General features: G+C 29.6%; 1 protein-coding gene across 2 annotated transcripts in view; it reads right to left on the bottom strand.

The window, feature by feature from the left end:
• LOC112689592 overlaps window positions 1-14,827 on the bottom strand; it is a 45,495-nt gene that overhangs the window by 3,847 nt on the left and 26,821 nt on the right. Inside the window, exons 2-10 of one of the 2 annotated variants that reach the window (XM_025563373.1) lie at window positions 9,472-9,619; window positions 5,938-6,301; window positions 5,789-5,844; window positions 5,625-5,681; window positions 4,205-5,470; window positions 3,774-3,934; window positions 3,479-3,669; window positions 2,533-2,582; window positions 1,355-2,029 (exon numbers count right to left, since the gene is read on the bottom strand). In XM_025563373.1, coding sequence (XP_025419158.1) covers window positions 1,355-2,029; window positions 2,533-2,582; window positions 3,479-3,669; window positions 3,774-3,934; window positions 4,205-5,470; window positions 5,625-5,681; window positions 5,789-5,844; window positions 5,938-6,301; window positions 9,472-9,619 — 2,968 coding nt within the window. The remainder of the gene's footprint in view (window positions 1-1,354; window positions 2,030-2,532; window positions 2,583-3,478; window positions 3,670-3,773; window positions 3,935-4,204; window positions 5,471-5,624; window positions 5,682-5,788; window positions 5,845-5,937; window positions 6,302-9,471; window positions 9,620-14,827) is intronic. The other variant, XM_025563374.1, reaches the window with a different exon arrangement.

The raw sequence follows: 14,827 nt of genomic DNA, 5'->3' as shown, positions 1-14,827 counted from the left end.
ATTTTTATTACCAATTAAACTTTTGGATTGTTAAACTAGGTACACTAATTATTTTATATAATTTTGGATTAGATTATAAATAGAACACCGAAAAATTAAAAATGTAACTTATATATTACACCGACTTTTGATTAGAGTAATTTTTTAAATTTCATGATTTATCGTAGCTTCTAAAATTATACAATCAATAATACGATTTACGTGATGGAAGACAAATCAACTCTGCAGTACCTTGCTAAGATGTTTAATATTGTTTTCATAGATTTTTAATATTTAATATAATTTCATTAGTATTTTAGATAATCGTTATAACTTAATTGATCCCTATCTTATATGTGTAACTATTGCGACCTATGCGTATAATACTAGGACTTCAATTAGAATATAGATGGAAATTGATTAATCAATGAACGAATTTAATAAATGGTAAATGTAATATTACATAGTAATAAGAGGTAATTTTAATAATATGTTAGTCGAAAATGGTAAAGAATGATATTCTCATTTCACATAAATCAACCAATTATATTATATAAACATTAAGAGCATTTCATTTTCTCAAAGTTGTTCGATAATGATTTCGAAAAGTAAAAAGGATTAGCCATAGAGAACTATAATTTTGCAATCATTCTCTATGTAATAATTTATCAACGAATGTTCTATAGGTGTTTGTTATGAAGACATAAACGACGGTTGTTAAAAACCAGTTTTTTCATTTTGGTATTCTCGTTATAATATTTCTCAAATTGTAATTGATGTTGCAATGAAAATATTATATTTGATTATTATATTATTGCAAGTCGAATAATTTAAACAATTATATTTTAGATCAAAACAATTATTGATGTTTACATTTTATGTTTAATTTTTTTACACATATTAGTTGAAAACGTATTTTTAAATTATAAACTGAGGAATTTTTAAAAGGATTTAAGAATAAAAAAGTTAAATAAGAAATCAACGAACCACGTACTGCATTCATCAAATTTAAATTACAATAATATGACTTATTTGATAACATTGACAAATAAAAGCTGTTAGGTATTGAGTAAAATATTAATAACATAATTTTAATGACAACAGAAGTGGGTTTTGCAATAAAATCGAATATTATTTATCTTGCTACTATTATTTGATTTCGAGTCTTATGTATTTATATGTATAATGAATGGTTCACTATTGTGATATTTTTTGTTTTCATATTTTATGTGTTGATATTTGTATGAAGCAAATGTTGTATAAAATCACCTTTCTGGTATTTGATAGTAACTAGCGAAGATATATTAGATGCGTAATTGCTGATAAATTCAGATATATAAATATATGTATTGACTCTCAATATTATCCTCCATACCTTGATGGTTTTTCGTTGCACTCTCGGCATTCGGTTACTGTTTTGCTCGTAGGTGCTGGTACTGTGACTGGCTGAATACTCGGACCGCTCTTGACTCTTGGGTTATTATTAGGATTTCTAAAATCTGATGATTTTATAGGGGCAGAAGTGGTCGAGGAAGTTGTACTAGTTTTCTCTACTGAATTATCATCAATATAGCCTGTTCTCTCATCTTCAACCACAATGTCATACTCTTGATCGAAATCCACCGATCTGACCGTGGAGGTCGATGTTGTGGTAGTTGTACTTGTGGTGGAAGTGATGGTAGGCGTTTGAGTGGTTCTTATTCTAGGTGGCGTGGTCTTAACTGTACCTCGATGTGTGGTTACATCATACTGTTTCGTGCTATAAGGATCTACGATTATTCTGAAATCCGGGGTAGGTCTTGATTTTTGAGTGGTGGACATGGTAGTCCATAAATAGCTGCCTTGAGGTGATGGAGGTCGCAGGAATAATGAAGGAGTCGATGGAAAAGAAAGGATTGTCGACAGAGTTGTGGAAGATGTAGGGTATGTTAGTGTTGAAGGTGTGGATGACGATGTGGGGAGGGTAAACTTTGATGGTGCAGAAGACTGCGTGGGGAATTTTAATGTCGAGCGGTCCGGTACGAAGGGACTTACACCGACGATTGTTGACCTGATTAAAATTATATGTACAATATTAAGAGTTGATATGTACAAATAAAATTAGTGTTATAAGTCGGTCAGTCTTGTAGGAGTTTTGTTGTGTAAATAAGGCAGCGGAACAGTATAATTTTAATAAATAAATTTGTTATCTGAAAATTGAACGGATGTATCATTAGAGTTTAGAATTTTGCATTAGAAAAGAAAAACCCATTCCAATTCAAAACCGTAATAATAAAATATATCATATGTACAATATTTTTACATTTACATTATTTTCACATTTACTTTGTATAATTACAATATATAGTATTAACACGTCAAACATCCACTAAATGTTACATTGTGTATATTATTTTAACGATAATAAATCCGCATGGCCTTATTTACATGTCGTTGCAGTTCTACGGTTGTATATATCATAAAAATTATAGTTATTCGTTTAGCCATTTATCTAACCAAAAATATAATTATCTAACCATAAGCGAGATTAAAATGAAAAAAATGATTGCTCACCTGTAGGTTGCTTTGGTCTGTTGATCTCGTTGAGCTTCTTCTTCAGTGATCTGTAAACAATTTAATCGGTCGTAACGTTTACATTATGATTATTATTATTTTGAAATATTTGAGCAAGATTAAGTTTAATGTAGTATAACGATTTTTTCCAATCGATTTGTTGTTACTAATTTTTTAATAATTTATATTTTAAATATGTTAGCTTACCTAATACTTATTTACAATACCTTATGGTGTAAATAAACGAAAAAGGAAAAATCTATTTTTGTAGATTATTTTTAAACTTATAAAGTTATGCTTAATATGATAAATAGCATAGATGTAATTTAAATTGTAGCAAGATAAAAATGTTGGTTTTATTTTTACATTGTTCGCAATCTTTATTAGTTCAGAATGTCTTGACTTGAGTTCTATACAAAACTCTATAATTCTATAAATGTATAGTAACATTTAATACGCAATCTATTCAGTTAGTTATTTCATATTCAAAAGTTATACTTCAGAAGATACACTATCAAAAATAATCGAACTGCATTTTCTACATGGAAAAATCCGTATCAGCAAAATCTCAATTACACACTGCTCGGATTTATTCATTGTGGATATCTTTTCGTAAACTCGAGAAGCTCATAAGTCATAGAATTAATAACTATGAATGATATTTTATGAATAATTTAACATAGTATAATTCACATGAACTATAATTATATTAAAATATCTAAATTAATTGTATTATATTTTATTATCAATGCACGGAAATATTACATTTAATGTCGGCATTCTTTAATACATTCTTATATACTAAGTATATATAAATATCATTTATTTAATTAATTTACTATTTTTCGTTTAAATATAGTTTTGTATTTCTAAACCATTACCACTTCATTTAATTGAAGACGAATCAAAATTATACATTGATCTTAACAAATTATAGAATACTTACTTTAAGGTTATATTCTGGCATATATGTATTAGCTTGGTATCTTTGTGTTGGTTGTTGCAAAGGTGCGGCGACTCTGAACGTATCTTGTTGTGGTTGCGATTGAGTTTGTGGTTGAGTTTGAGATTTTAATCTATTATTGTTGTTGTTGTTATTATTATTATTTACTGATGATAGAGTAAATTGACCATAATCTAAAAAAATTATTTTATGCAACCAATAGATTTTACGTGCTTAATAATTATTTGAAATACAAACATTGGTTTAAGAAATATACCGAAAGTTATAACTGACTTACCTACATCCTTGTAGATTTCAGAATCGTCATCATATATACTGTAGAAAGCGGGATCATATTGAGTTCCATTGCGATTACTAGTAGAAGTTGTGGTTTTCACAGTAGTTACAGGTTGTACGGTTTGTTCAATTGCATATGATGGAACAGAAATCTGTTGAGGTCTACAATTGAAATTTGAATTAGTTTTTTTGATATTTATACTAGCCAGTGTTATAGATTGAAAGTTTTTAAATTCATTATGATATTTTGTAGAAGTAGAAGTATAAAGTTATGAAATAAATAGTTAAGTTGTAAGTCCAATTAGGCGTCCTTTATTCGTAAATAATTATTGTAGTTAAAAATTAGTTGACGTTTTTATTCTACTTACGTGAAATATCTTAATTAAAGAACGCCTAAAAACTGTTCAAGTTAAGTCATAGTATACGTCTCACCTTTTAAAAATGTTTGGTCGGACAGTTGGTTTCGGCCTATATATGGCCGATACCGTTGTCGAGTCAATCTTAGTAGGAAATTTATATTTATTTTTTCGTTCATCGAATAAATTAATAGCAACAGTAGTTTCATGAATAGCCATTTGCATAACTTGTTGGTCTTGTGGTTTATTCTTGTCTTTGACACGAGTATAAGCTTCTGCAGCTGAATCATACGGTTTCGGTATTGGTGGTGTTAAGTTTACTTGGGTGGATTCCGGCTTATGTAAATCATTAGTTTTTGATACATTTTTTAGTACGGTGTTCTTAGATATACTTTCCGAAGGTTCGTCTCCTTCAACTTTAAATTTCATATCATCAATGTTTGCTAACTTATGAGGTATTTTGGGTCTTTTTGGCGTCTGATCATATTCTTCTTCATCGTCATAGTAATATTCATCATCTTGTAGATCATCGCCTTCGTTATTATTATATTCTTCTACATCTTCAAGTCTACTTTCTTGACTATTTTCTCCCTCTTCTTCTTCTTCTTCGATTTCTTCTTTATTTGTACTATCTACTGGGTTCCCGTCTTTATCTCTATTCCTAATCTTTGTGAAATTCGCTGGTTGATAATTATGAATTACTGCTAAAGGTTTTAGTTTTGGATTTATTCCTTTCGGTTTTGGAATAGGTTTTGGTTTAGGTTTTGGTTTTGGTAAAGTACGTTCATCTTCATTAGAATTAGGAAGTTGTTCTTGGCTTTCATCTTCTTCATTTTCGTATTCCTGATTTTCATTTTCTTGGCTTTCGTTTTCTTTATTTTCGTATTTATTTTCATCGGTTTGGTCACAGTGTCTACCCTTACATTTTACTCGAGTTAATAATTGTTCGAATTCTTCATCAGCGTTTTGTGGTTGTGGACTTTCTTCTTCGTATTCTTCTTGATTTTGATTTTCAGGATAATCATAATCACCTTTGTCCTCTATTTCTTCGTTAACTTTCGGTGGTTCGTCTTCAACCTGATCATAAACATCTTCATCTTCATGGTGCTGTTGGCGATAAGGAGGCATTCGGTATCGTCTAGTGGGACATGGAATCATAAGCCCGGGATACATTTTTGATTCATATAAACATCTTTTTTGTTGTCTCGAGTTATTTGAGTTTGTTATTGGTACGTATGATGAAGGTCTAGAGATCCGGTAGTCTTTTGGTAACTTGCGCAAGGCATAATTGGTTGTTGACATCGTCATCTCAGTTGGTCTTGGTCTTGTCAATCTGCGGTAGCTAATGTTTAATAAAAATAACGGTGTCATCATACAAATTACACAGTATCAAGTTGTTCCCTTCACCATTACTACCAATATTCAATATTACTTTACGTAATATTGATGGTACTAACAGTGCTTAAGTTTGTTCTACATAGTGTGATAGTCGTTACCTCTGTTGGGTCTGTCTTTTAAAACGTTGTTTACCATTGTTTTTGCTCGTATTGTTTCTGTTGCAACATGTATATATTATGTACAGAAAAAAAATGTTAAGTATTAAATGTTCAGTAAATTTCTATTAGCTACTGTAAGTGTACATTAATTTATAAACACTAACCTGTAATTTTGATTTGGTACTTGGAACTGTTTGTTTTTTTCCACACCAACGAATTGCTGGAATTTAAAAATGTGTATAGTCATAATGGATCTTAATCTATTATCGATTTAAAGTAAAGTATCTAATTAGTAGTGATTAAAATTTGTTACCGGTATAATATTTCTATGTTTAGAAATGCCGTCTCTGTCCCTAGCTACTTGACCCAGTGTTGAAGGTTGACCTCTATATACCCTTTGTTGTCTATCACTGTCATCCTCAATTGCTCTGAAGTCTTCTTCTTCGTACAACTGCTGTTGTTTCACAAGTTGTTCATTGACTTGTTGGTCTTGAATTTGTTGATGCTGCTGATTGAACAGGGACGGGGTAGCTCTCTGTGGTTGTGCTGATGGATGCCTTTGACGATCCGATGATCGGGCCAATGGTAGTGTGTTTTCCTGATTGTCAGATTGGCTAGCCGTTGTCTCAGATCCACATCCAACATTACGAGGCCAATCGCATGTTTGTAACTCGTGGCTAAAATAATATGTAAACCATTAGCATTTCATTTAAAAGGTGTACGATTTATTGGACTAATTTCACGAAGAGTATTCATTATGTACAGGACAAGACAAAATTTATATTATTTGACATGATGATTCGGTATTATGTTGTTTCATTTCACTTATAGTTAGTGCTATAACCTCGTATTGTGGACATTACAAAGTATATTATCTATACTAGATTACTGCTATTATATTATCCAAAAGCTATGAAAATATTTTATTTTCATAATAATTCAAAACCGTTAAGATTATATAATATTATTACTGTGAGACATGATTTTTTGAGTAGTTTAATATTTTTAGTAACAAGTATTAAGGAATCAGAATGAACATACATGTGTATGAATATCGATCGATTATTTGTCATTTGATCGCGTAAAATATAAATATTTCAAGTTTTAGAAGAGGTTGATTTCTGATAGGCTGAATAATATACATAGAGTTCTAAATTAATTTTGAATATATATATATATATATATATAAAATATTTTTTGATAAAAGAAGTATTATACTTATGTTGTGTATTTGTACATTATTTAATTATTATGTATATCTATTCCCTGTTGAGTATAAGTTTTCAAGTTTATGAAAAATCATTGAGATAAACTATTAAACACATTTTTTTACTTATAATATTTAATATTTTAATAATTTATTGGCGTAGTAATGTATCTAAAAGTTGATTATATTTAAGCTACAAAAACTCAATTTAAAATTTACTATTTTTTTCTGAACGTTGAAATGTTATAATTTAAAAATGTGTAAATTTATTGAAACTAGTCTAAAAAGAATAAAATTATGTAATAATGCTTTTCGACTATGTCTATTTTAATAATAAAATAGATTATGTCTGATAATCGTTCTATTAGTGTTTTAACGATGTTAAACAATGATTATAATTAATAATCATATCTATACCACAAATTATTTATTTTATATTTCCTTTATATTTGATATCTTCCGTTATCTTTGATTTTAATTGAAATTACAATGAAAATACAACCCTATTGGCAACAAATTTTTAAATTACTTCGAATATTTTATTTGTGAATATTGTGTGACAATTTTTTACACTTGTAAATTTAATTTTATATCAAAGTATGATATTAATGGATAATTATAAAATTTGATTATATATTTATTATAGTTTTGAATATTTATAGTAGATAATTAGAGAACTGAAAATATATTAATTAAAATATGATTTATCACTAGAATAAAAAATAATAAAAATGTAAAAATATAACACCTATAAAAAAATATCTACTTTTTAAATGAAATTTATAAGATTTTCATTATAAAATAATTATTTAAATAGTGATTTTAAATCATAACCAGGTTATTATTCACGCCACCTCTAAAATCACCGCTCCCTCATGGATGACTGGTACACTAAAAGGCGATTAAAAATAAACTAAGCAAAATCTATAAGTTGTACATTTACCATTAGACTTACGTCTTGCCCATCTGACTCCATCTTTGGTACTTTTATTCCAAACGCGCAAACAGTAAAATATCTTGAGCTAACGTTAGGTCACAGATTAACCTGGGCCCAGCATCTCAAATCTAAACGACTAAACTTTAACTCTCGATTTCGTCTTCCTAATCTAACCTAACCTAACCTTGAAACATTTCTTAGTAATTATTATTACACTAATATCAACACTAAACTCTTCATCTATTAGTTCTTAATTAAATCGGTCTGGACTTATGGTATTCGATTATGGAGTAATGCAAAAAAATAAAATATAAATAAAATAAAACTTTTCAAAACATAGCACTCAGAAAGCTTTTAAGTGCCCCATCTTACATTTCGAACCACATTATCCACTCTGATCTAAGAATAAAATTAGTACACGAAGAAGCTATAATTCACTATTAACGCTTCCACAACCGTCTTATCTCCAACAACAATTCTCTAATACGAATTCTTGCAGTCCCTTCTATTCCTGGCAATCCACCCAGACGCCTGAAAAGAAAATGATATCGTGATCTGCTTATCCACTCCCTCCCCTTAGCTAAGTTGAAGTCAGTTTTCTGTCAGTATAGTTACATATTTTCAAATTGAATATATAAAGAAATTAAAATATAACATATTTGAAAAAAATAGCCAATTCGGTGATTGTTATTTATGGATGACTTCTCACATCAAGCATTGCCTATAAATATTTTATTATATTATTAACTTTGTAGTGATTTATAAAATTAATTAGTGTATATTTTACTCTGTCCACATAAACTTATTGTGCCCCTAAGATATAGATTGTGTATGTTGAATAAGAAAAAAAAAAAAAAGTTTGATATCATCAAAGTAAAATTATTTAAATGTATTTTTTATAGAAGTTTCGATTTGAAAAAAAAAAAGGTAAATAGCCATTGGATACTATCATTTTGAGTAAAACTAAAATCAAACTAAGCAGTAGTTATTGAATGCTATAACGTTGTGTGGTGTAGGAGATGTTTAAAAATTGAACAAATAAAGGAAAATAAAATTAGACATATATACGTCGCATTGATGACGTGATTTTTTTTCTAAAGAAGCAGGCCGTGCAGTGATGAAAATAATACAATCAAAATACTATTATGATGTAATTTTTCATGCAATATCCTAGCTGTAATGAAATATTACAGATGTCTAATAACTTTTGAATTCTTATGGATCGTTAAATTTTATATATTTTTAATTGAAATCTATAATCCGATCGTAAATGAGAGCAAAGGCATCATAATCACGTCATAACATTGATGTAGAATACGCGCAACATGGTTGTGTCGTGTGTCCTAAATAAACAGTATACACTTACACCCTACTACCGAGGCCAGACGATGTTGATTGAAAAGAACTTCACGCACACATGCGATATGATGTACGTGTACGCGTGTGTGTGCGTTAAATAATATCGAGTTCGGTTAACGAACGAACGGTATTTAAAAAAAAAATAAAAAATTGCGTCACCGTGAGCGTCTTACGCGTGAAAGTGGTGTATCATATCATTTATAATATGTCTCTAGAACGTACGTTCGTACAACGGCTAAGTGCTATGCAAATTGTAACGATTTTCCGGAATCTGCGATGAATTTAACGTCCGACACACTCCTGTTGCTACGCACCGGACCGTTGGTATTAGAATTAATAATTACCTGTACATTAGTCCTCCGGTACATGACTCTAGCAGGGCGCCACCGAAGACGCAAACGTAATACTGCGAACAATCGTTCGGGTGTGGATAGTATCCGAATTCTTCGGGGCACTTGAACTCGGCGTGTTGCTTTTGTTCTTGGCATAACCCTGGAAAAAAAAAAAACATTTAACCGAATGTTCAAGTGAATGTTTTTTCGTTTGAATATAATAATATAAATATTATGATAATAAAATATGTATACATGTATACATGTTGGAACTGCGAACAATACTATTGCGATATGCGTACACTCTTAAATTCGCCTATTTACAAATGGTTTTCATTACTTTTCGGCATTCGGTTTATTTACATGGGTATTATAATACGACTTTAATGTAATTTTAAAAACTATTAACATGTTATTCTATCGCAGATAACTTTTATTGTTGTTGAGTTGAATTTAAGTATTCATAAGCTCTTAATTTTAGTAATATTGTATGTAATAATATTTTAAATGATAATTTTATTTCATAGTCTGCAATAGTTCAATAAGTTTGATGTAGAAACAACGCATTCAAATGCGTCATAATAAAAATCATTGTTGTATTGTTTCTCAATAGCTATATCTATTATATCTTAGTAAATAATTGCATCGAAATATTATTCAGTTTTCGTTTATGGATTTATACCATAAGTATTGTATTTTTACGATTTCAGTATAGTTACTGAAATGCAATCATACGATCTCGTGCCCAACAGTTTTTTTTCTTTTACGTAAATACTTTTCTTTATGGTATCATTTGGTAACCAAAATAGAGCAATAATTAAGATTATTGTAGATACACAAGACGAATTTTTCGTTTGACTACATCGAGTCGATACTTAGTTACATATTTAAGTACGAATTGAATGTGCACGTTGCAATAATATAATTCTCGAAGTTTAACGTGCATAATATAGAACCTGCAGGAGCGCGGGTTTCGTGGATTCATAACGGCCTGGCACACGATTGACAGTTTAATAATTAATATCATACCATCCTAAACGATCGATTAATATGTACGTCTGCGTGATGGTAAATGAAATGATGGGAGGAGGAGGAAGCTGAAAACGGTCACAAAATCGCATCGTCTGGTCTCGGTAAATCGGCGGAGTTCGCGTATAGAATGCGATTGAATCCGTTACAAAACTTATCTCGAAATGGAAATTATCCCGGTCGAGCCGCAGCAGTGTATTTAGTATATTATATGTATGTTGTCGCCTGTGGGAGTCAACGGCTTATAAAACATAATAACGTTTACACATCGCATTACGTGTGTGTGTGTGTGTGTGTGTTTGATGTATTAAACATGCGTTATCATTGTTGTGTGTGCGCGTGTGTGTTTGCATATAATGTTCGGCGTGTGCCGTACAAGATATATTATAAGTGTATAAAAGTACTATACGTCGCCAATACGAAAAAAAAAAAACTGGTCCAGAGAACTGTATAATGTCAAAACTCGAAGGCGAGGTCGCTATACACAAGCGGGTGTGGTCGGCCTGGATTATCTTACGTCACACGATATTCACAAACTGCGGTCATTAATATCGCTAAGAAAAACACACGAATATTACTATATTACCGTTGGTTTATTATTATTTTTATTGTTCTATATTTAAGATCGTTCAGGGGTGATAAATATTTACTATGCCGTATTATTATTATTTTCCCTCTCGTTCCTATGCGATTTGTGCGATTTGACGTTTGTAATTAATCCGGACGAACGTAACAAACGAACGTGAAATATATCAACGAAAACGCATAATGGTAATGTCGGAGATAGTTTGTCCTCGATAAATTCCTTAAACGGTGGAAAAGGTTGTGATTTTTATGGGGCTCACGAATTGCGGGTCAATTTTTTTGTGCTATTTTCTATTATAAAACGAATTTCATTATATGTATGTATATATATATATATATATATGTATATATGGGCACGCGTGAATGTGAATTGTATATTGTGAATGGTGTTACAAGAGCAAATTTAAATATAAATACATATTGTAATATGTTATATTAATTAATTTTGAAGGTTAAAACACTCAAAACTCATACACAGTACTTTAATGAAATATTTTTTTTTATTATTTTATGTCATAGAACTTAATATTAGACGTGAATAATGAAAACAATTTCACATTACAATACTTTATTCGTAATTAAATAATGTCTCGTCATTTAAGTTCTAATTTACAACTTTTTTTTTTTAATCTACAGTATATCTTACAGTTTTTAACGTTTCATACATTAAACTTGATTATTATGATAACTATTAGATATTTCTGTTATGCGGACGAATATAATAATATTCCGACCTTGTAAAGGAATTGAACTACAATTGAGAATATAAACATCTAAATTACATACGTGTTCAGTGACTAAAGTCATAAAACCAGTTATACTAAAAATGGGCAATAGTATAAACAGTAATAATTGGACTAAATCGCAATTTGAAAAACTCAAACCAGATAAGTGAATAAAATGCTACATTTTATTAAAAGCAATATTTTGAAATCAAAACTACGTATATATATATATAACAAAAATGTACACGAAATTCGTGTGTTTTTAAAAATTAATTTATACCTAAGTGTATTAAAATCATATTATACATCGTAACTCTTGAGCTCTTTGTTTCTTTAGGAAACTTTTACTTTCTCCAGTTTTAAATTCAATACTTAATGAATATTTATCGGTGATAATGTGGTGATATGTCGGTGTACTAAAACTTGGTTTTACTGAACTGTTGACATTCAAAATATTATTTTATTCCGATATAAATATACATAATAGTATCAACCATAGGTGTGCCATTATATATTGTTCTTACGTCGGGCTTTAATGAACGAAGACGAATAATTAGTGATAAATTCATATTACCAACTCTATATACATTTGTTATGTTTTTAAGATGCATGATAATACGAGTATTATACATCACAATTATCTCAGCCAAATATATTTCTTATTATTTTTGATTATCTGTTAAAATGTTGGTAATCGCCTGAAGCAATCAACAAAATTAGAAAAAATGCACAAAAACTCCCAAGGTTGTATTCGAATTTGCATTTAATGTCATATTTCGTAATACATAACACTATTGTATCAAGTTATCATTATTTTCCGGCATAAACAACGGATCTTCAATACGGAGATCATTATTATTGATATTTTTTTTCAAGGATACATCCTTCGTCCCTAAAATAAAAACATAATATACGATACCCGAAACACGATAGTAGATTCTATGGACGATGGTCATATAATAATAATAACATGCTATACATTTTTACTTTCACTGAATTATATTTATTTGAGTTGGCTAGTGTCCACTGGATTGTGAAATTGTATTTACGTACCGCGTAATATAGGGAGTTGCACATCAAGAGTGATACATAGGACTTTTTCTAATGATAAAATGGAAACGGAGAATAATTCAAATAAGGATTTGATTAAAGTACACTTCGAATGGAGGAACATAATAGGGTCGTTTAATGTTAATTCTTGAAAATATTTATGTCATGTTGTTTTAAAGTGTTTACGTTTAGGAATAAATTGGATTTTTCTTTAGTTGTATTATTCGTTACAATTGTTTCTATAAATCTTAATTAGCTTAAAACTATTCAGAGATAGTGTATAACATGTACCAAAAATGAATTTAAAAATGCTTGTATATCATAAATTATTTATATAATATTTAAATAAAAAATTAATAATAATTCTGGAAAAAATTACTTAACGATGAAAATGATAATATGAGAGGTGTGATATACGTATACTATGAAATAACAATGTAATTTTTCAAATAATGGTTGTATCGTCGTGTTATCTAACCAATTGCATTATGTTTGAAAAGTATAAATGTGTAGTTTTATTGTGCCAAATTAGTTGTAAATTATTTAAGATGCTTTAGCTGGAAAATAAATCTGGTTTTGTATTTGCGAAATAAGAAATGTTGTCAATTTTTCGAGTACTTTCATTTTAATATATGTTAATATTGTTTATGCATCTCATAATGTTTCATAATACCTATTGAGTTTTTGTTATATGTATTATGTATATACTATATTCGATTAATTCTATAAATCATTATGGATTTTGGTATTCAATTACAGTTGTAAATAATATTACCTAATAGACAATAGATAAAAATATCTAACAAGTACATTAAAAATGTTCTAGTCGGATATAAATCTCAAAATAATATCCGTTAACCTTACATATATATATATATATACATTTATAGAAGTACTGTACGAGTAGTTAATAGATATACATCTAAACATAGTTAATTAATGGATAATTTCTCAGTTGAAACAATCACGAAGACGATCATACATATGTTATAATATTTAGTAAAAATACGCGAGCCATTTATGTTTTACTGTTGGGTAATATTTCCAGTCGTTGTAAACGATAATTATAACATTTATGGTAACACGGAGATCAAACAAGAGAAACAGTAGTAAAAAATGCAATTTATTTGAGATGAGTAAACGGTTTGGGGTTAATCTTTCAAATCGTTAAGGTAACGTGGTTTTAATCGTTAAGCCGAGATTTGTATGTAATACCAACTTATACGTACAAGTAGCGTCGGGTCGAGTCTGTGAATATCAACTGCGGACATAACGCGTCTGAGGAAGTGATGATGAGGAGGTCTTTACCCGACCCTTTCAGGTGGTTATTACCGCAGTAATAAAATTAAAGAGCTATATATATATATATATATATATGCTAACGAAAACAAAAAAATTATTTGAATATTTTCGACGACAAAGAGTACTGATTGTTACGGTACACATACGTACATAATATATATGTTACTGAACATGATTTATACTTGTGTGTGCGTACAATAAAATAATCGTAATAAATATTGCGCAATGGTATGTCTGCGTGTTGTGTGGGTTGATCTACTTTTCGTCAGACTCACTTTTTATATACAGACGCGTGTACAATATATAATATTACATTACGATTTTTTTTTTTTTTTTTATTATTATTTTATTATATTATTTCTATTTCTCTTTTTACTTTCTTTTCATTATCTCTGCAGTTAAGATCGTCGTGACTGTACCACCGCCGCTATTGTCTTGTAGGAGGTGTACCTTGGTATATATACTCGTATATATAGTGTGCGGACAATCGGTCGCGCGCTCTTGCTCATTCACCCGAGCCGTGAGTATACAGACTCAATCAAATTGAATATATGTTACAGTTATCATCACTCTACTCGTAACGTTACGTTTTAATGACTCTGTATATCCTGCAAAACTTTGCATCACACAAAATTCACATAATGCCAGCACCACAACCACCCGATTTGTAATAATAA

This window comes from Sipha flava, unplaced genomic scaffold (genome assembly GCF_003268045.1).
Source record: "Sipha flava isolate LNK unplaced genomic scaffold, YSA_version1 45_pilon_pilon, whole genome shotgun sequence".
Lineage (NCBI taxonomy): Eukaryota > Metazoa > Arthropoda > Insecta > Hemiptera > Aphididae > Sipha > Sipha flava.
The sequence above is the reverse complement of the archived record's forward strand: the minus strand, read 5'-3'. Positions and strand labels throughout refer to the sequence as shown.